This window comes from Corvus brachyrhynchos, unplaced genomic scaffold (genome assembly GCF_000691975.1).
Source record: "Corvus brachyrhynchos isolate BGI_N302 unplaced genomic scaffold, ASM69197v1 scaffold258, whole genome shotgun sequence".
Taxonomy (NCBI): Eukaryota; Metazoa; Chordata; class Aves; order Passeriformes; family Corvidae; genus Corvus; species Corvus brachyrhynchos.
Window position 1 is genome coordinate 180773 of NW_008240122.1, and position 22585 is coordinate 203357.

The following is a 22585-nucleotide window of genomic DNA, read 5'->3' on the forward strand; positions in this document are numbered from 1 at the left end:
CACAAAGGACAAAGACAAGACTGCGTGAACAGCCATCCCGGCCAGGACGTGATGCAGTTGGGCTGCCACTGGCCACTACACAGGAAACAGCATTTAAAAAAATAAAACCAAAGAACTGAGAAGTTACTGAAAAGAAATCACCAACCAAAACATTATAGACAGCAGAACTAAAAATATTTACTAAGCAAGTCTTCTTCTAGAACAAGAAGCGTATTTTAACACTAAAACAGTAACGTGATCGTCACTATCAAAGGTGCAGTCCTGCTCCCAGCTGGTTAATGACATTGGCTGAAGCTCTATGCAAGCTCATCATTATTCTTTAGAATGTGGTTTGCCACTCCATACCAGTTAACCTTATACTTATATCACTAAATAAAATGCTGTTCCTCAACCCATGCTTACTTATTTCTGTTACACAAAACACACCTCATCTTCTTCATCAGTGCTCTTTCCTGATGGCACATTAGAAGTATTTTTTGTGTCCTCCCCTAAAGCAGAAGCATCACCATTAGAAGCCAGGGTTCCTTGTTCCGCTTCCCATTCCTGCAATACCTCCTCTAAGTTAAACCGACGCCTGTAGTTTACAAAGAAGTTCTTCACTTGGCCAACAGTCTTGTTGCCAATTACATCTGCAATAGCTTGAAAATCTTTACCATATTTTCGGACACCTGGAAGGCAAAGTAAATAACATAGCTGTGAAGAATCAGTCAGACACAGCTACGTGTGATGTATTCATAGAGAGAACCTATGGGACCTGCAAACCGAGGACTCGCTAATTAGGAGAACTTCTCAATTAGGAGAAGGCCTCAATTTCCATTAGAACAAAGTAATTTTTAATAGCACAGCTATTAACATACAAATCAAAAACTTTATTAAAAAGTCATTACCCATTCTTCTTAAAGATCCTGGCTTACTCACCAAGCCTCAACCTAAAACCACAGAGATCTGGCCTCCAACAAACACAGTAAATCTTTCAGCATGCTCACAGTAAGGGCAGAAGCCCAAGACCAGCTCAAGAGGGGAGAAAGGGTGACCAAGCTTGTGTGTATAGCTGTGAACAGAACATAATGCTAGAAATGTCAAGTGACACACTGATAGCTCCTACAGGTTCCCTCCACACCAGCTGCATGCAGATGGTTCTCTCTCACAGCCAGTGGAGCAGGAGTGGCAGAGGGCGGAACAGTTGGGCACAATTCACTAATCACAATATACTGCTCATTCCTGTACTTGTGACATGCTCCACTCAGGCTACACAGAGCTACTAGCAAATGTTCACCTCACAAAGTCTGTTTGAAGCTTTCCTTCACCATTCAAACTGGGTAGAAAAATCTGGGGGTTTGGGCCAACCACCTTGGAAAACATAAATATATATAAGCTACTGGTGTCTGCTTCTAAGATGGCCCAGCACAGGCCTGCAGGATTAAATCCCCTACTGATAAGCAGCAAAACAGGTGACCTTTGCATTGTTCTTTTCATTAATTTTTGTACTGACATCAGTAGTCACTTTTGTTTACGAGCACCTCAAAAGAAAATCCCAACATATATTTTAAATACTTCTAGAACTACATTTGCGTATAACACAAAAAACTATTGAGTGCAACATTCCATGGTTTTTAACTTAAATTTTGAATTATAATACAAAGTATATTGATTTTGTTTTATTTAGACTGTGTGTCTAGTTCTTCCCCTCTCCTGCTTAAGAAAAAAAGTCCTCAACCTCTCCCACCTCCTAGAACACAGCTTTTAGCTGCAAAAAGTATATTTTTAATTACAAGTGTCAAAAAGTTTGGAGACTTGAAGAAATAAACCAGTTTAGTTCCCGAGTGGGTAAACAGAAGACTCATTTTTTTCACTGTCAGTTATGCATGAGTGAATTACAATTTGACTTTTCCTGTGAAGCTCCTGATAACTAAACTCATTCAGAACATATTACAGTTCTTAGAGGACAGGAACTCTTTCTCATAACAGGAAAAGAAATTTATGCCTGATTTCATGCCTCACTTCAGAAAATGAAGCAAAAGCGTTTAGAAAGTGAGAGTTGTTTCAAATCTGAAAGCTATGTCCCTTTTCAACTTAATTGTGAAGAGTGTGACCTTCAGTTTGTTCTGCTCCTTTCTACTTTCCTCGTTATTAGGCACTTCTGATGTGGTAATGCACACTCCCTGCAATTGAAAAGGAAAGTTCACCTCCAGGACAGTAACAAATTCTGTAGCTGAAGCTGATGTTTCAGCTGTCAAGAGCCCAGCTACATTATTTAGTATCTTTTCTGGGGCATACAAAAGAATACAACCCTCCTGATTGCAGGAACCTTGGAAAGATTTCAGAGCCATGTGGGAGGGCATGTATCCAGGCAAAGCAAAGACAGGGATTTGGCTCTGTTCTTTATCAGCTGTACAAGGTATCAGCTACACTCCTTAAAAACTGTGTGCGCCCACAGAACATTGCCTCTAGTACTTCAGTATTCTTTGTCTGTCCTACCATTACCACCCTTACTGATTTATAATGAACATGAAATGTTCACTGCAATATATCTAACATCCTGTACAATTAATCAAGTGAACAAGGTCCCTAGCAGAACAAAGCACATTTCTGCTAGAAAACTAATTTAGACTTTTAGTGATTTCAGCCTTTTCTGTTACTATGCTGGCTACACTTCTTTCCTCCCTTAATCTGCAAAACAACTGAGCCTGTTGGTTATCTTCAACTCAGGTTGTCAAAAATAAGGTCTTAAAGCCTATTTCCAAGCAAACAACTTGAAAACAAGGTATCTTGCCTTCACTGAGAACCCAACTCTTAAAAAAAAAAAAAGGAAAAAAAAGAAAAAAATTTCCTTAGTTTAGCTACATACAGCACTACTCATTTTTGATTCTTTTCAGTGTTTTTTACTACTGCTCTAGCACAATAACATATTAAAAGCCTTTCAAGCTATGTAAGAAATAGAGAAAATTCACTGTGTGTTTATAAAACTTTAATGTATAAGGTGATGGCATATCAGTAAGAGTTGTTTCCCAAGCCATCATCCCTGTCAAACTGGTGCACATTACTTAGGCATCCTTATACGAATTCAGTGCTAAACACCCCCAAATTATTTCTCATGTGTTTAATCCATTATTCACTAAAAATAATTTTATTAGGCTGATGAAAGTGAAGCTCACAAAGGACAACTGCACAGCCTCACTCCACATTGTATGAATGGTTTTCTCCCAGCTCATTTGAAAGCAGCCCAGATCACAGGAATCCTTCAAGCTCTTCAGAAGTTCACCCAGCTGCAAAGGTACACTGGAACACGTGCATGCTCTTGATTACAGCATTTCATCTTGAATGTCTCTCTTGGAGAAACTCATAAATCCAAGTTTGATGCTGTTTACACTGCTTAATGTTGTACAGCACAGCAAACAAAGTATTAATCAGGGTGCAATGCAATGTGATACAGCACCACAATGAGGCAGAAATAGTTAATGGGAGCTGCAGTTCCACTGTGATGGGATTACAGCGCTCCTGGCAACTATCTTATATAGAGTTAGATCCCAATTGTCCCAGCTGTTTTTCCCTGCAATGCCATGAAAGTCATGCACTGCTTTTCAATGCAAGTTTTGTAGTCTTCAGCAAGTGCTAAGACATTTTTGCAATTGCATTTTCATGGCCAAGATCTTAGCTGGAAAATTTGATCATGCTCATACATTTCTGTACATAAAAGTTTGTAGTTTAAGAACACTAGGTGATGAACTAGCCCATTACATCCAACAACTATTCAAAGCTGAACTGTTACCTGATAAATTATACTGCAAATATATTGGGTCAGAGATCATAAATCTGAGTCCACAACCCCACTGCAGGCACCCACACTGCTTTTAAGATAACACACAGCTCTATTTTAAATTAAGTTTTCTCATTACCTCTTCCTTAGTTACTGGGAATCTCCTGAGACTGGCCTACAGATAATGAGTTTTTTCCATGTTTAGGAAAAACAGTACCAAATTATATTCCTGCAGATTATATTTACAATTTCCATAGTTAGATTTATTCTCCAGATTCAACTGAACAAATCACATAAGTCCCACCTACCTGCTTAATGCTTATGACTTCTGTAAGATTATTAAAAGCATATGCCAAAATATACCAATACATTTAATGAAATAAATCCATTTTGAAGTGTACAAACTAAATGTCCCCATGTTCAAGTCAACTTTCAAGTTCATGCACATTATGGAAGCTTTTAGTACAGCAGCTGTGGCTACCTTCAAAAACAGTCAGGGAAAAACACAGCATGGCTCCCTCATGCCTAGAGTCTACTACCTCAAGCAATTACTTTGAAGCAAGAAATCAGGGTCCTTAGCCTGAAGGGATGGGAACACTCTCATTCCAGAGGGGAGAGTGAGCAGTAGGTAAGGGGGGGATAATTAGAATACTTTGTTCTTGACATTAAGGTTCTCTCCCATCTCCATTTTATACAGTGACAAGGGAAGGGGACCATAAAGGAAACAACACATCTAAGAAGCACATGTCAATGAAAACAGATTTCTTCCAGAAGGCCTAATTTCTCACCCCACCCTTAAGGCTGACTACCTTTAGAAAACACAGAACATTCCCTAGAGACCAGAAGACTAGAACTCTTCTCCAAGGAGTCACCACCAACTCTCACTCTCTTTTGCCCAGGCTCCAGTTTATTTGTTTTGTTGGTCACAGAGCACCAGAGCTCAACGAAAGTTGAATGTATTTTTATCACTTCCCAAACTGTTGCTTAGTGAGAACTCCTATAACTAAACTGTGAAAAGGCTAGATGGTTTGAATCATTTCATTCTAAGGCAGGCACAATGACCCTGGATTTTCCCCACTTCTCCAGCAAGCCTTCTACTTACTAGGCTACCATACTAGAGACAGGCATCTCCTTCAGTTGCATCTGGGAACAAAATACTGAAGTGTTTAGCAATAGTGAGAGAAGGAACTTAGGACAGAAAAGAGTTTAGAGATGCAAATCCAAGCCCGAGGCATGTAAGTTGAAAGGCATGATTTAAGACACACCATGTCTTTCTATATTTCCATTCACACTTAAAATAACCTAACTTTAGGTTCAGTCATCTGACTAATAAGTACCAGGTATGGCACACCTGTCAACTTTACACTGATATCCTGATCCACTGAATATTTTATCCTAAAACTCAGTCTCTCATTTTCAAGGTGAGGAATACAGAGAAATAGAGCAGATAGACGTAACTGAGCTGAGAATATTATCCTTATAAAAGATGATCCACAGAAGTGAGCCAATATATAGACAATACATGCCTTCAAGACAGCATCTCCAGATATTTCCCTTACATGTTTCTTGATTTAGCAGTGCATGCTAACACAAGAGTCAGTTTTCCTTCATATAAATGAAATAAATGCAAATTAGCTGTATAAACAGCCTACTAGAAAATGCTGGGGTTTAGCCCAGTAAGACTGTTAGTCAAGCATCCATATCCAGCTTCAGACTCTCAAAAGACCTAACAGGTCTAACCTGCCCATTATTCCCTCATGAAAAGAGAAAAGCAACAGTAAAGCAGATTTACTTCTGCTTTTTCCTACTTTAGGAATATAGAGATGTCTTAAATGCTTCGAATTTTATTACTTTAACTATTGCTTTAGTCTTCCACCTTAGAGAAATTAATGTAAAGTGATTTAGAGGATGATCAAAGGGACTTTCTGGTACTAATACAGTTGTTAAACACTGCTTAGCTTTTCTCTTTGAAATTTAACACAGGTAACAGAAACCCTAGTGTCCTGTTGCTTGAATAAATGCCCTAAATATTCTCAATAGTTTTGCTGCTTTCCTGGTGACCAGATAAACTTTAGCTTTGCATCAGAGGGAAATACAAATATAAGGCCTGAGCACCTCTTCAAATCCTTTGCATCAGATTTCAACTTGCTGCTACTATTAACGTACCTTGTACTGCAAGAAGCTGCTCTTCTGTGGTCCAACGGGCATTGATTTTCTGATTAGACTATTAAAATTAGAAAAATGGCACAAAGATCATTAAATTGTTTCAACAGCTGCAAAATATCTGAGCATCAATGTGTTTTACTTGCACTACGTTTTGCAAAATAGGTAAAAACCGTTTGCTTATAAGCCATAAATTTATAGTTTAGGATTGTTTTCATGAAGAGGAAATAGTACTCATGAATTTGAGCTTAAAACTTTGCCAGCAGTTTTTCCTCTGTTTTATTGCAGTTCTTAGTATTGGCTATATAATAACTTATGCACAAGCTAATGATCTTTATGCAGACAGAATTTGAATTTATAGTAACATTTATCTAAACTATTTGGACTTGGTGTTTAGAGCATTTTGCATTCATGTTATGTTTCATATCCAAGCCTTTAAAACAAGCAAAAGCAGAACTTCAGTAGTAATAGATCATTCATTTCAGACGTCAAAATATATATATATATATATATATATATAGTCATGTTTACACACAGAATTTATTACTGGCAATCTACATTACCTACTTTTAATCCAAAAAGCCCCCATGTATCAGGGCTCAATTTCAGCTCCCTGTTATTGTGAACAGACATGACGCTTCAGTTTTTTCTGCTTCTTTTTTCAACCAGTTGCCATTAAAAAAAAGCCTACCACCGATTTCTTGTAAAGAAGCCAGACTCCCCCCTGCATGTAATTTAATGGATCCTGTTTAAGCTGCTGCTGGAGTGCAAACACTAGGCTGTAGCAAAACACATTTCTGCAGCTTCCCACCAATGTAAGTGCAAGGCCACAAGTTTTAGTATTTATTCTGATTTACCTCAGGAGGTTTGAATTCTTCAATCCCGCCTTCCATTTTCTGTTTAAGTGCACTGTTTACTTGCTTAGCATTTTGAACCTTGGTCAAAAACAACAAAGTTAATCAGCTCCACAAAGAAAGTTGGTCACTTTACACATTTATCTTCACTAGGATTGCCACAAGTGTACCTCCTAAGTTAGAAAGAGAAATATTATGGTTTAAGGCTTCACTACTTTTAACTGTTTAAAAACAAACTTAAAAATACCAAAACAAAACACATCACAGTTTACTAAGGAGAAAAGAAAAATTAAGCCAGTCTTTCAAAAGAACAGTTTGTCTGCAAGAATATTAAAAGCTGTTCATAACAAGTAATTTTTGATAAGGATGCATATGCTCTTGAAGAATGAAGAATACTCTAGACACCAAACTTGATTCTTAGAAATGTGAGATGTATTGCATATATTAATTTATTAACGTCTCCCTTCTCAAAAAAAAAAAACAAACCAGGAGATGTTTCCAGTTAGTTCCTTCTGACAGATACTTTTTATTGACCTGAGATCATTCTGATTTTCTTTAGGGGGGGATTCTTAAAATTATTTTGAATATTTCTTAGTTTATAAAAAGGACAGACCTTCCCAATTGTACATATACATATCTATGAACCACTTCAATCTGACAGTGATGCACAAAAGGCAACATAGGTAAGAAAACAGTTTTGCATACTATGGTACACAGCTATTACAAGGGTTCTTAAGTATGGACACAAAAGCAGACAACTCAGTGGAAGATTCCAAAGGCTGCATCTCTGAGATCACTGCAAGAAAAAAAAAAAAAAAAAAAAAAAAAAGAGAAACACAACCTCAAGGCTGTAACTCACCTACACTTAGGCTAAAGAGTGAAACCCACCTATGCTATTTAGCCCCAGAGTCCTGCTGTGACAGAAAGAAGCTTATTTCTCCTGTAAAAGAACATAAGGGAGCAAAAACCCCATGAAAGAAACCCTTTATTCATTCCATGATTTTGCAACAGGGCAGCTCTATAAGGAGGCAAAAATTCCAGAAGATAAGCCTTGACTGTGTAGCCCCATCGCTCCTAGAAAGCAAGCATGCACATAACTGCTGTACCCTTAGAAGCTGAATAATTACACATTTCAACTTTAAATGCCAAAATTTAATTTCTTCATGCAATGGATGCAGGCAATTTTCCTCTTAAAGGTGAAGGCTAAAAAGCTTTTCTAAATTTAATAAGAAGTAGAAAACTTTTCAATTCAAACAGAGAAATAACTAGGCCCACGATTTCCGCACGCCTCCCTCCCATACTTTCACAGTATGTGGGAAAGGACATCCAGAAAATCAGCTACAATTTAAAGCATAACAAATGTAACTTCCTCTGCTCCATTGGTCTCATTTTCACTTTGCACACAAATACTTCTAACAAAGTAAAAAAAAAAATCAAATCAAATGTGACTTTTGATTTTTCCTGTCCCCAAATCTGTAGCACTGTTTTAATGCTACCCCCTTTTTTAAATTTTAAGTAAAAAGTCATCTTGCTTCATTTTATCCAAAAGAGCAGATGAACGTAAAAAACAAAACTGAAGAACAGCTACTGTCTAGCATTTGTGGTGATAACTGTGGAACAAAATGAGGAAGACTCACATTAAAGAAGTTTCAGAATCTTCACAGATAATCTTCAAAACCATTACAATCAGAACAATCTGAGATGAAAAAAAAAACCAAGACCAATAACCCATGGTACCTGTCGCTTTAACGAGATTAGTTCCATATCCAGCTGTCTAAGAATTGTGTTGGCTGCATTGGGACTACAGGAAACAGCTATCACATCTTCCTGGGTCAGGTACATGCCTTTTGGTGGACGGCATTTGGAACGCTGGGAATGGTGGCGATGCTGCAAGCTCTGATACTCTCTTCTACCCAGACCTATTTTGCTGGTCTGAACAGGCTGCTCATTATTGCCCTTTAATTTACAAGAAATAAATCATTAAAGAATAACAGTATCTTGTACACAACTTTACTAAAAAGAATGAAGTATCAGATAGCATTGTAATGTCATATTTATGACAAATAAAACTTAAGCTAACATCCTGCTTTGCATGTAGTATCCAACTATGTCTTGCAGATGAGTTGATGGAGCATACCAGTCATCTGCTGGATAAGCCTGCATTAGTCTAAGGAAGGTCTGTTTTCAAAACTTTTTTCTTAACATGGCCACAAATACAGTAAATGGTATGGAAATCGCAGTCTGAATACTGTGACAGAGGGCAAACACTGAGAACCTATTACATATACAGTAGTTAAGTAATATACATGTACGTATCTTATTTTTAAAACAAATAATCAGTGATTTCACACATTTACTTCTGATCAGATATGAAGAACTTGGGCAAAGATTAAAGGAGAAGAAAGACAAAGTCAACCAGGCCAGCCAAAAATGCTAAATGACATTTCTCCCTGCTGTAAGCACTCTACAGAAAGAGACTGTACTGTTTGGTTTGGGGGGTGGGAAAGGGCTGATAGGAGATTTGGAAGAGAGAGTATGGTAATACTCTTGCAGTCTTTATAAAAATCTATGTAATTTAGAAAACTTGAGCCTTCGTTATTTGCTTCTTTGGAAATGAAGTCTTTGTAACTGTTTTGATATGTTTGGGCACCTAAATATTTCAGCTTTGTCTTCAATTGGCATTGCTCCACAACAGCTACTCTGCATGTATGTGACTCCCTCAGAGCAACTGAGTAGCTTCCCTACTGGCCAGGAGCAGAGACACAAAAATTACTTTCTCTGCAAGGATTTTCCAATTCAAAACAATGCTTAGTACCAGAACAGAAAGAGGATTCAGGCTTTTCCCTACTTTAAGCAGCTCCCTACTGCTCCTCCCTGCTGGCATCCGTGCATGTTAAGAGGAGGTGGTCATCTGATCACAGTGACTGCAAAACCAAGTGCAGCAGCCATTATTATTATTATTATTATTTTCTGTAGTAGTAGTACAGAGCAGCAAACAGAGTCTTGTTTTACTACACTTGACCTTCTGCCACATTCTCTTCCCCAGCTAATATAACATCTTAATCCAGTCCCCAGACTTCACAGAGGCCACCTTAAAAGCACTTAAGATACGTGCTCTTCCTTGGAAAATTGATGTAGAGCCTTACATCTTTGACATCTAAAAATTTCAAGGTGAAGTTTCCTTCTGCCCTGTTTATACTGTTTGAGTTTTGGTTCTGCATTGCTCTTTTGGTATGAAATTGCAGTTCCTGTGTGTTCAATCTGAATTTAAAGTGAAAATATTCTCTCGCAATTTTGTCTTGCCAAGATAGAGAATTTAGGTTATTTTAGTTTTATCTGGTAACAGAAAATTTCCATTGCTGTGTGTGCAAGCAGCCTACTCAGTTTATATTTTGCTTAGGAAGTGAAAGTACGCAAATCCTACCAGAACTATTAGATGACAAAATTATCTTGTGCAGATCCAAATAGCTTATCAGAAACTGCAAACCTATTTGTCCTGTTCCTAGAAGCCTGTCAACACACTACTTGCATTCTGGACTGCATGTAATGATTCAAACTATAACTAAGTAAATTGAGCAAAATAGCCCTTATTTAGACATGGCTAAGGCAGCAGCTCCAATCATTTAGATTGCAAGGACATTGTTAGAACAGCATAAAAGTAAAAAGGCACATTATCAGACCATGTGACATTTCAAGTACTAGAAAACATCCCCACATTAAAAAAATAAACTCAAACTCTTTCACAGAAAGGGATAATTGTCCTTTTTTCCCCAAGGCCAGCTAGATAAAGGGATACATTGAAGGTCATTGCAAAGCTCAGAACAGAATCTAAACTTATCAGTCTATTACTCGGTATCATTTTTGTCAGAAGTGCAAAGTTTTATTCATAACCCTAGGTATCACTTCATGGGAGTGCTGAAGTTTAGCATAACCTCTCCTCTCAATCTTGAGAAGCATGAACTGGCTGATTTAGGAAAATCACAAATGCTTCAAGTTGATCAAAGAAACAATTAAACACTTACATGCTTTCTTTTTCTAGTCTTGCTCATAGATAGCTTAATGTTTACAACAAGAACTCAAAAAACCCCTAAAACCTGAACATACCTCAAACACAGCAGTCACCTGTAAAGCTAACAGTAAGTGTTCATTAGGACTAAAATGTTTTTTCTCTACATTTATTAGTAGAAAGCATCTGAGTAAAACCACATACTAGTTGAAATGCATCAGCTCACTGTGGCTTTGAACAAACAACAAAAGTTGTTCTTAGAAAAATATAATTTAATTTTAAAATTCAAAGAAAACATTTTGATTCAAATAATTCACTACCAGTAAAACTGTAAACATATTAACAAGGCTGACGGAGGGCAAATAGAACCTGTTTTACCAGGCTGTGAGAGGATACATCTCTTCTAAAACTTGGAAGATCTCTCAGGACACAGTGGAGGTAATGAGAGATGCATTTACAGCCACAAAATGGCAAAAATATATGATGAAAATTTGTTTCAATGAGAAGTCTTGACCACTTAAAGACCCTGGGATTTCAGCAGGCTGCAAGCTAAACCTCTGTACTACAATTCACACTTCACAGTAACACATTGAAAACAAACAAACTGACATTCACCATTAAGTTATCTGTTACCTCCTTTTTGGCTTCTTTTTTGGGATCATAGTCACTATCATTTCCATCCATTGGATGAGCTTCTTCTATGTCATCATCACTAAAGACAGATTATAAAAAACTAGTCACTTTATTACTTTTTAAACCCAAATATAAGAATGTACCAGGATAAGACATAATTATCTACTCAAATTTATCTATTCTAAGTACATAGCATCTCAAAATTATTTGTAGTTTTCAAAAGACAGCTGTTACAAGCATATTTTCTGTATTAAATTCTAGTAATTATTATGATAAACAAGCAACCCTAAACCATAGTTTCAAAGTTACTTTAAGCAGTGCTGCTACTGCTGCCAAGAATTTTGGTGTCACCTTTCTTCAATTCAACCACTTGTGCCAGCATGAACACTTCTGTGGCCAACTATATACCAAGGCTAGAAATAACCTTTCATTTGCCCCATTAGTTTTAATAGACCAATTTTCAAAACCACTGCACCAGGTGAATAAACCCTTGCTGAAGTCTGTGGGGAACATAAGGCAACAATATATGATGGGAAAACATGGGACTGCTTTTTCACCAAAGTGCCTGAAGTCTAGCAATTTAGGGGAGGGAAATGAAATCTATTGAATTAAACCAAAGAGAAAAGGTTAAAAAGAAAACAGTCAATCTAGAGCCCAATTCAGTCATTCTGACAATATAACTTCTGAATAAATTAATGCAAAAACATACTAAAATTTCTAGTTATTACCAAACCGCCCCAAACTGCTATATTAAAAGCAAACTAATTTTAGCCTGTAATTTTTCAGAAACAGGGTCACTAAATAAGCATATGAACTTTAGATTTCAGGAGTTATTGAAAATAACATGTAATTAAAAAGACCCCTTTTGCTCCAGTTAGGCCATTTTCTACAGATATAAAATTATAGCTTCCAATATAAACATAGATTATGCTACTTATACATGCAACACATACCACCTTTTAAAAAGTGCAAGTTAATAATAAAATACACTGAGCACAATATAATTTTAACTTCATAGTAACTAGGAGAAATGTTATTCCCTTCTATGCAAGACAACATAAAACTATTCAGAGCTCTAATTCTCTCTGACTGATAGCAGTTCAAAGTCTCTTAAAAAAGGACTTTATATAAAGTTTTGTTCTAAAACAATACTTAGGCAGTCTGCTTCATCTCTTTATAGTGGTTGAACTTCCAGTTTTAATTCCATATTAGTTCAAAAATCCAAACAAACAAACAAACAATCCCAACCCCTCCCACCCACCCACAAAAACACTCTCCTGCACAGACAGTAATAGACTTCAGGGTTTAAATCCTTGTTTTTAGAGTTATCCATGAAAACACTCCCATCTCTTATTGTAACTCACACAGACTGGAGTGATAAAGTTCTTAAAGCACAGGTACCAAACCCCTTGCTAAAGTCAGACATCACAACAGGGGTTCAAACCTGAAACACATGGTTCACACCAAAACAAAGGCTAGAAATTACTCTACTTAGGAAGATTTCAATCTCTGGTTAGCTGCTTAAGAACATAAAACTCACCTGTCACCTTGATTATTTCTATTAGCTAGTTTACGAGCCTGACGATCCATCAAACTTGTCCTAGAGCGAGTTTTTTTCCAAGAATAGTAATATTTTACAAGGCTTGCAATGGTCTTGTCTGGGAGCTAGAAGAATTCATCAACATATTAACACCTTTAAAAATTAAAATTCCACCCACAATTATAATTCTGCTCTGTTAATAACCATCTTTAAACAATATTTTAAATGCATTGATAAGATAGAAAGGAGGGATGTATTTCATATACATTTTTAAAAAGTTGAGAAGGCTTCTTTTCATTAGAGTGAAAAACCTGTCTGTCCAAGATACATGATGAAATTAAATTAAAACTTTTATTCGAGGTTCTTCCTGAAGCTTTTACACAGAAATTAACATGAAATTTTAGCCCAACAGGAGCCTTTGTTCTTAGTGCACCTGAGCTGTTTAATGCTTCTGATTAAAATGTTACTTTACCATTTGCTGGATCCTGTGAAAGCTCTTTCCATGGAAGCTAAATGCTTGTTCAAATAGGACTTTATCTTCAACTGTCCATTCATCAGGGAAAGGAGTGAAGTTAGGGAGATCCGCAAGGGACTTCTCAATATTGTGTTTATGCCAGAACAACATGCCGAGAGCCTTTGAAAAGAAATAGTCCCTCTTTGGATTTAGTCAATTTTCTAAAACGCTGAGACAAGTTAAATAGCAACAGGCAATTTATTTATTTAAAATAAAATTTGACTATCAGAATCCCTTCTCAAAATGTAATTACAATTTTATTGGCTATTTACTATATGTTGCAAATTTCTCTTTGGAGACAGTGGGCACATCTATACTTTATTAATGGTATGAAAGCCAGACAATTTAAGGTTGGCATGGCAGCAGTAATTCTAGAGCAGCATGAACTAGGCTGAGAGGCTCAAATCTGACCTGCTTTCTTACTTTACAGGCATATATCACCTACACAGTTCCTTATAGGCTTTTACTACCAGCCCACTCAAAAAAGAAAATAAAAATACTTTTCAGTAGCCAGAGGATCATCCAAAATGCAAGTCTGAAAGTTCAAAGTGAGAGTGGTCTTTCTACAACTCTCCAATCCACAAATAACAGCACGGCCACTTCCATGTCATGTGCACCTAATAAGGAACGGAAATTTAAATATACTTTCTTATATGATTTCATTTCTCAATATTCTAAAATAATTTTATGTTCATTAGACTTTCTGCCAGAGAATCACTGACAGATTTGATTCCAAGGTTCGGGCATGGGAATTGGGCAATGTAATCCACTCAGCTTCAATCACACAGCGCAGACACGATCACCAGGCGTCTCTCCAACCCCCTGATTTCACATCTTCTAACAACCTGGACACAGCAAACCTCTGCTCTTGTTAAAATGGCAAGTGACAGGCACCTCTTGCAAAGAGAATTTCTATTCCACTGTGACAAGTCTACAAATGTTTTGTACCAGAAGTTATTTTGAAAATCCATCTCTTGGAGACTTGAGATCCATCAGTTCCTCCTCTTGCCTAACAGAAGTCAAGGCATAAAGAAGCAACACCAAACCACAGGTATATTCTGGACATTGTAACACTGGCAGCCTCTTTGTCAGATAGCAGTTGATGAGCAAGCTTCCATCCTCCAAAACTTGATCATACAACTTCTTTTCACTTGTACAGCAAATATTTTTTTGCAATAGGTAATATCACTTTTACATAGATTGGTTAATTCATGAAGAAATTTGCAATAGAACTACATGCAGACCAGGGAAGTTTTATCCTTACTTTTTAAGGAATGGTGACCAAAGGTTGTTAAATAAGAAGTGAACTTGTTTGTTACTTTCAGAGCTAAAATTTGAGTCTGTTTTCCTACCTCTGAAAAAACACACTCAATTCAGGTTGCCTTTTTTTTAATATCAAAGAAACCTTTTCAGTGCCATCCCTATCAATTAGAGGTTCAAAATTGTACCTTATTTGCATTCTAGTGTTAAACTTTAAATTTGTAAGCTGCTTCCCTAAGAAACTCTTCAGCTAAATATACACACACAATTGCATGACATGCCCAGTGTATCAAGAAACATACCAAACCTTTCAAAAGTGCACATTACAAGCTGAGCATGTCATGAAAACAAAGAGCTCAATCTTTTGCAGAGAATCCAGACCACAACTGTATGCAGATCCATTTAACTGCAGTGTTTGCTGCCGTGCCTGAAGAGAAACAGCGTTAATTAATGGTAACCAAGGGGGAAAATAGAAGAGCTGTGTTATAGTTTTATATTAAAAAAAACATCCTTTAAAGGAGCACTCTCATTCCACAGCACTTACCTGTTCCACATTGTATCCATGTTTTTCCTTTGCTATTGCTATATATTCATCCACTGTAACAAAGCAATGCCAGAATTATTCTTTAGTACTTTTAGCTCTGCTCTATGACAGAATTAGCCATCTAACATGGGAAAAGAGTCTCCCCCCTGCTTTAACACACTGCATAGGCCCAGGTCCCCCAAAATATTAAATATCTTCACAGCTTTATTAATAGTAAATAAACCCACAGACTGAACATTTATAATTATAAACTTTTTACACAAGCTAATTATGCTTTCTTTCACATTTTTACTACAACAAAACCATAGAGGCTCATAATTTATTTATTTTAAGCAGAGACTAGCTGGGTGTTGAAAGGCTATGCCTTTTTGGAACCCACTCCTGTGTTAGTTTTAAATTGAACTACTTCTACTGCCCATATTCCCATACATGTTGAAAATTAAAGCAAGTAGATGCTCTATCAGTGATTATACATATCCTCAATATTAATATAGCTTTCACTGACCAATGTTGGTTTTAACAACTACAAAGTCAGTTTTCAATAGAAAGTATGAAAATTCAATAATTAGGTAATCAAATTCACAAATAACACTTCAAAAAATCATATTTAGCAATAATAGAGCCAGCTTCGAATTGAACACTTTTCATCATTTTGAAATTAAGTTCTACTTATTTATTTATAGACAAAACCTCTTCCTATTCACATTCTAGAGCTCAAAATCAAGTGGCAACTAAATAGTTGAAAGGAAGCATGATCAAGAAAAGGAAATAATCATATCCTCCTTATTCACATGGACAAGGGATACTCTTGCAATGTACTGTTGCAGCAAAGAGTTAATTATACTTTAAAGGAATGAAAAAGTGGTTTAATAATCATAGTTGTAGAGTATTTTATTTCTAACTGTTCTGCAGTAGTTGAAGGTGCATTCCCTCAAATGTAGAGGGACATAAATCTCTAACTACTGGTATTAGATAGAAGCTGTCCTGAGGTTGAGGTTCTTATGGCTGCATCCTCAAAGTTTACTCCCCTTTATTACATATGGGAAATTCTAGCATAGGAGACAGGTTTAAACTAGATTAAACAGGTAATTGATCACATTAAGTCAGATGACTCCTGTATTTCAGGTCACTTCTGAAGCGAGAAAATGTTTGGTTTTTCCTTCTATGACAGCAGTAATAATTTCCCCTTGAAGTGGGCCTCAACAAATCTTTTCTGAATTCATCCACTGCAACTCCTCCTCCTAGAAATTTAAAGCAGTAAGTTCCTCATGTTCAGATATTTTATTCTTTCATTAACAACAAAAGGCTTCACAGACAACAATGATGATAGTACAAAATAAGCAGTATGATTGGAAACAAAGACTTTACTAATATAAGAGAAGGTCATCTTGCCTTTACCTGGAGTTCTCTAAATAAAGAAAAAGAGAAGCTTTGTATTTAATTAATTTGCAATTTCACTGTGTGTAAAAGAGCAAACAGGCATACCAGAAACAATTATTTAGTTTACTTAAGCACCCGAATTCCCAAGCAGGCAAGGACTTACATTTGGCATCGGGAATATTATGATATGGAGACCATACAAGCATCCCTCCATTATCTTTATCAGTGTATTTTGTGGCACCTGTAAGAAAACAAGTAAGTCTCAGTATTCATTTAATAACTATCATCTAGAGAACAGCTATGTGACAGCAAGCAAAAGCCAGCCACATTAAGAGTCCAGCTACTAAGAAGAAGGGGGGAAAAAATCATCATTAATTCAAAATTATTTCCTTAAGACATCAAATGGCTGAAATTGAACACTACTCTTAGGATGTTCAAGTATAACTAAATATCAGACAGTATTCTGGTTACCACAATTAAACCACTGAAGTGCATTGCTTAAGTTGGAAGGAATCCTATCGAGTTGCAAACCCCTTGCCATGGGCAGGGACACCTTCCACTAGACCAGGTTGCTCAGAGCCCCATCCAACCTGGCCTTGAACTCTTCCAGGGATGGGGCATCCACAACTTCTTCAGGCAAGCGCCTCACCACCCTAGAGGGAGGAATTTCTTTCCTATAGCTAAATCTACCCCCTATAAAGTTGGCAAGGATGCAACTTCGTCCTCCTGAAGTTATGATTGTCCATTAGTACTCTAACATTTATCACTATCATAGGAGTACTAGGACCTACTGTGGTCATTTAGGCTTCCTTAAAACCAATAAAAATAGGTAACAGGTAGAATACAGTTACCATCCCTGATCCCTTTCGACAAGGAACTATACTAACAACTATGCCAGAAGCAATTCTGTTCATTAGTCCTCCTCTAGTTTTGATTTTTGTAACCATATAAATTTAATATTCATAGCCAACCAAATTGCACAGCTGTAGAAAGCAGTTAGATGTAAAAGTAATTTTTGGTTTTGGTTTGTTTACTCCCACCTCAATGTTGCCAGGGAAGCAGTACAAATTACCCAGCCCACCAGGACAGAGCAATACTGATGCAAACACTGAAGCATTAAATCAGAGTATATGATTTTTAAAAACATGCTGTAAAAGAAAAGTAAACTCCCCAATACTGGAAAAGCATTAATTCAGAGTTACTTTCCATTACTGTTTCACAAATGTAGTCTACTACATAAAACCCCTTACAATCTGTTTACAACACTTTATCTTGCTAAGAAATTGCTCAACAATTGGAGAATTTATACCTAATCTCAGAATGAATTCCTTGAGTAATCACCCTAAGAGGAACTTTCTTTGCATCCTTCTTGGAGAAGAACAGCTTTTTTTATTCAGTGAAACAAGTAACTTTTCACTCCATTTTAAGCTTACACACTTTATATTTAGGCTCTACATTTTATTTGAAGCAAACAAAAAACCAACCCAAATGCTTTGGAAAAAAGAACAGTGCTTTCCCTTTATGTACAATGTTTTGTTGCTCTTCCCTCTTCATTTTGGCAGTGTTTTGTATTTGCTATCATCTCTGCAATCTTGATCCGTCACAACTGTGAACTTGAAAACAGTTAATTAGAAAAACTGAAAGAACTCCTGCGCCTTTCCAAAATGAGATGTGTAAGGCAGATAACCTCAATGCAGCATAAATTCCGTAACAGGTTAAGAATGTACGTACACTCATAAAGCACCAACTTCAATGCATAAGCACTACTAAACTCTGAAAGGCTTTTGGTATACAAGAACAAACTCCTTAATATTACATTCCACTTTAGAACAAAAAAGCGACATTTTTAGTCATTAGGAATGCAATACTGCATGAAGAGCAATGCAAGAGTGTTACAGGCACAACATTTCTCTTGCATGCTGTTTTTATCACAAGTGAATGACCACTACCCTGCACTCCATTCTAACTAAAGATGAGGAGAAAGCAGGGCCACCAGAGAATGATTAGAATTTCAGGTTATAAGCAAGAAATGTCTAAACTTAAGATACCTACAGGCAAATGGATATCATGGATATTATCAGGTACTGAATACTCAAGTACTAAAGTGAAAAAAGAATTAGTTTCAGAGTTCTTGCACCTGCAGGAGATCATGTATGTGGTGACATTTCCCTATTGAGATGCCACTGTCATGTGACAAACAAGTAGCAACCACCAGAACATCCCTTTTCAAAGCAGTGCTGCTTCCTCAGCAGGACTCCTCTGCAGGAATCACACATCTGTTTCCATTCAGGTGGCACCTTCACACTGCCAAAAGGAAAGCAAGGATGACAAAGGAATAATGAGGTGCATACAGGTAGCTTGATGACAGGTACCCTGCTCTCAGCATGGGATGTCTCTAGCTGTAGGACAGGGATCCCTCCATCTCCACATGCAGGATCATGACCTACCTTCCTGAGAACTGCTGCCTGTCCCTTGTGCCCCAAGCACTCAAGCAAGCAGCCCTAACCCCCAAAGAAGCTGTATTATACCTCAAAGCTGACATGATCTTTGTCTGCAAGGTCCATTTTTACAAGGGACGGGGGCTGGAAATACCATGCAACATGTTAACCAAAGTGTGTTAGAAGAGTTGTAAGCCAGTAAGGAAGAGAAGGACCAAGAGCTACATCTGAAGAATAACAAGTCTCCCCAAAACACACGTCCAAGCCACTGAGGAAGAGGTTTCTGTCCTTCAGCTGCTGCACCCCTCTGCCAGTACCAGTTAGGAGATGCAGCCAGCTGAAGATGACTGACAGGCACTCCACACCACTTCCAGAATAGGGAAATCATAGCAGCAAACTGACCCTTTCTAAATTGCAGCTTCACATTGGAAGTTAGGCACGCACGGCTGGTGCAGCTCCATCCAGTATTCCAGGTACTGAGAATAAAGGGATCATCCAGGAGCATACAAGACACAGTGAGGGCATTGTGGAGCAGCATGGCAATTTAAAAGTATGTTGGTTTCCACCACAAAATGTGCCTTCCTCTGCTTAAGGCTAAGGTTTGAAAGTAGGAACAGAAACATGGAATTTAACAGGAGGAACCCCCAAATTTCTAAAATTACGAACCGGAAATCTTCATAAGTGAGTAAATGAACAAATAAATAAAAAAATCCCAAACAAAACAATCAGGGGATGTAAGGACAGATAGCATGGAATAAATGGAAAATGTTTTATACTTTGCCACATCATTTAATAACTTCAATTTAAGAAAGCCTGTTTTCCTATTAGGAGACTAGAAAAGCTATGAAGACATACAGAGAAATGCATTCCTAAGTGACCTTAAGTGGTATAAAATAATTCTTCTTGACAGCCCCAACTCCATCCCTGAGAAGAGGGTAAATGAGAAATTAAGTATTTCAGCATTAAGTAAGCAAAATTCATACTAAAACCTTTGTGAAATCTAAAACTGAATAGAATAAAACTTCTCTAGCAGTTATATGTGAATGACACAACAGGGTGGTGCATTCTCTACCATGATTTCCAAAAGAGTGCAAACAACCCACAGTATAAGGATACTAGCTTAGTAACATCCTGCTGGATCTATAGAGGGGTCAGAAAGTACAAGCAGAAACATTTTCACCAAGAATATAAAATACTTTAGGAAAACCAGGAGGAGGAGACAAAAATCTGGAGTGCAAGAGATGGTATATTAACTCAGTAAATCAGGTAAAGTAAAAATCCCAAGTTTCCTTATTGACATTGTTTCTTGCAGTGACAAAATTTCTCTCATTGTTGTAATATTTGGTGACAATTAAGAACACTACTTCCCTTAAGCTCTATCTGAAAGCTTGCTTGTAAAAAGAATATAGTGTGGAGAGGGGTAAGAGAATATGTTTAAACTAACTTTTCCTAATTGTTGCTTCCAACCACAATCCACTTCTTCCATGAGACACTAAGAAACAGTTGCACTTTTTCTTTAAAAAAAAAATCTTGTTTTATACATAAACTAAACGTAAAAATAAACACAAAAATAAACGCAAAAATGCGTTTTCAGAAAATGCTTACTCCCATCACAACATTAATCGTGAATATTTTGTTCCTCAGTGTATTGTTGTAGAGCATTGCTTATGGCTGTTTTTCAAGACAGGCTAAGTGAAACCCAAGGATTGGTATTATTCCTCTCATTTTAGTATTCTGTGTATTTATCAGGGCTGACTTTGTGTCTTAGACTTATGTCTACTTTTATCCATCATTGATTCTCTTCTCCCACCTATTTATTTCAAGGGGCTTAAAAAACAGCACTCAGTACTGCAAATAAACACATACTCTAAAGTATCTGGTAAACCCACAAAAAAGAGCATTAGAACAATTCCAAGAAGAAACGTAATTAAAGATAATCAAATATAGTGCCATATCCATTTATGCAAACCTAGAACTGCAAGGGAGCTTGTTACCTCACTTGCTACCAAAAAGTAACTGAAATGTAGCTGTAAGAGCACAGATTTTTGTCTCTCACTACTTCTGTCTCTAAGAAGTGATGCCTCAAAACTCATGAGAAAAAAAACTCCACCAAAAAAAAATCAAACAGATGCAAGGACGAGATTTTGCTGAGATCTCCTCAGATATCCAATCTGTTAACTTGGTAAGTGTCGTACTTTTACACTTGATGGACTTTTAAATTTACTTTATTTTGTAAGACTTAGGTGTTCCAAAATAAATCACTACCTTCTTGCCCTAATAGTCAAAATACACACACCAAGAAGGCTAATACTATACATTATGCCTCTAACTCAGAAGTTATTAAAGAAACATTCCCATTATTAAGGAAACTGATAAAGCGAATATATATTAGTCCCAGTTACTGGGGAAAGAGGCATTAATTGAACGCCACCCCTCAGAAACACTTAGGAGCTCTAAAAAAAATCTGGTTATAGGAGACCATAAAATTAGTTCTGTAGTTACTAATGTAATGCTACTATTGCATAAACAGTTTACAAAATTGAAACCACACAACCTCAATTGTCCTACAAGGGCTGAAGAGTTCTTTTAATCAAAAGGAAAACAAACACTAGGTGTTTTTCTAATTTAAATGGCCTTGTAGGATAAACAAGCCCAGGCTGCAGGTTAGAAACCATCATTTTTATCTGTGCATATTTTTATGTAGGCAATGTAAAAATAAAGGGTGTAAACAATTAGCCTTATTAACAAAGAGACCTAGACTACGTGCTCCTTCCCAGGGGAAAGGCATTCCCTTAAGCCAAGATCACGCATCCATTTAATCCCACCCTCGCGCTTTCCTTCCCCCGGCCTTTTCTTTGGCCTGTGGGGACTTGCGCCCATCCAAAGGGGCTCGCTCCAGCCTTGGGAGGCACTGTGAGAGCAATCCTCTTCCGGTAAGAAATCATCTGACACCCATGGAGCCTGTCTGGAGAGCAGGAAAGTAGACAGGCTTCGTCTGACCACCACAGCAAAACTGATGAACACTCCTGTGGTCTCCCTGCTCAGTGTAGTAAGGCACGGCAGCATTCTAGCAATTAACTTGCTAAAGCTGAGTACCAGGCAATGCGAGCGTACCCATATTCCTCGGGGCGGGGCTGGGGGGGCGAGGAAGGCGGAGGAGAGCAGCTCAGCCTGCCACGGCGGGGCCAGCGAGGCTACTACAGCACACAAAACCAGGAGCAGGAGTTTCCCACCGAGCGCATCTTCCAGCCAGCGCCTCCAGCACGCAGCCAGGTCTGCTCCGCTTCCGGCAGGGCGCATCACTTCCCACCCTTGCCCGACAACATCCATCACTCCTCGTCAAATATTTTTTATGGTTATAGGTTTAAGGACGGGGAGAAAAAAAATTCCAACCTTTTTCTGCTTCACCGCCTCTCGATACACATAATGCGGCCGATAATGAAGTGAGAATCCCCCACCGCGACGCCCCCCGCCCCCGGAGTGCAGATGCTGCCCC

General features: G+C 37.6%; 1 protein-coding gene and 1 long non-coding RNA gene across 8 annotated transcripts; both read right to left on the bottom strand.

Annotated features, from left to right (window-relative positions):
- Positions 1-7: 7 nt before the first annotated feature.
- RCOR3 (REST corepressor 3) lies at positions 8-16901 on the bottom strand. 7 transcript variants are annotated; one of them, XM_017744846.1, is made up of 11 exons: positions 16815-16853; positions 15272-15324; positions 15035-15154; positions 13968-14084; positions 13426-13587; positions 12954-13078; positions 11396-11492; positions 8512-8730; positions 6778-6855; positions 5924-5981; positions 8-668 (listed from the first exon to the last, which is right to left on the bottom strand). In XM_017744846.1, the coding sequence occupies exons 5-11, from the start codon at positions 13576-13578 to the stop codon at positions 412-414; spliced, it is 987 nt and encodes a 328-aa protein (XP_017600335.1). In that variant the 5' UTR covers positions 13579-13587; positions 13968-14084; positions 15035-15154; positions 15272-15324; positions 16815-16853; the 3' UTR covers positions 8-411. The 7 variants fall into 7 exon arrangements, with proteins under 7 accessions (XP_017600335.1, XP_017600334.1, XP_017600333.1 ...); XM_017744845.1 differs by lacking the exon at positions 13968-14084; XM_017744844.1 differs by lacking the exon at positions 13968-14084 and having other exon boundaries at positions 15030-15154.
- On the bottom strand, positions 7268-8505 carry LOC108449227. The gene is made up of 2 exons (XR_001865352.1): positions 8412-8505; positions 7268-7714 (listed from the first exon to the last, which is right to left on the bottom strand). It is a non-coding gene; the product is annotated as an uncharacterized LOC108449227 (long non-coding RNA).
- Positions 16902-22585: the final 5684 nt, after the last annotated feature.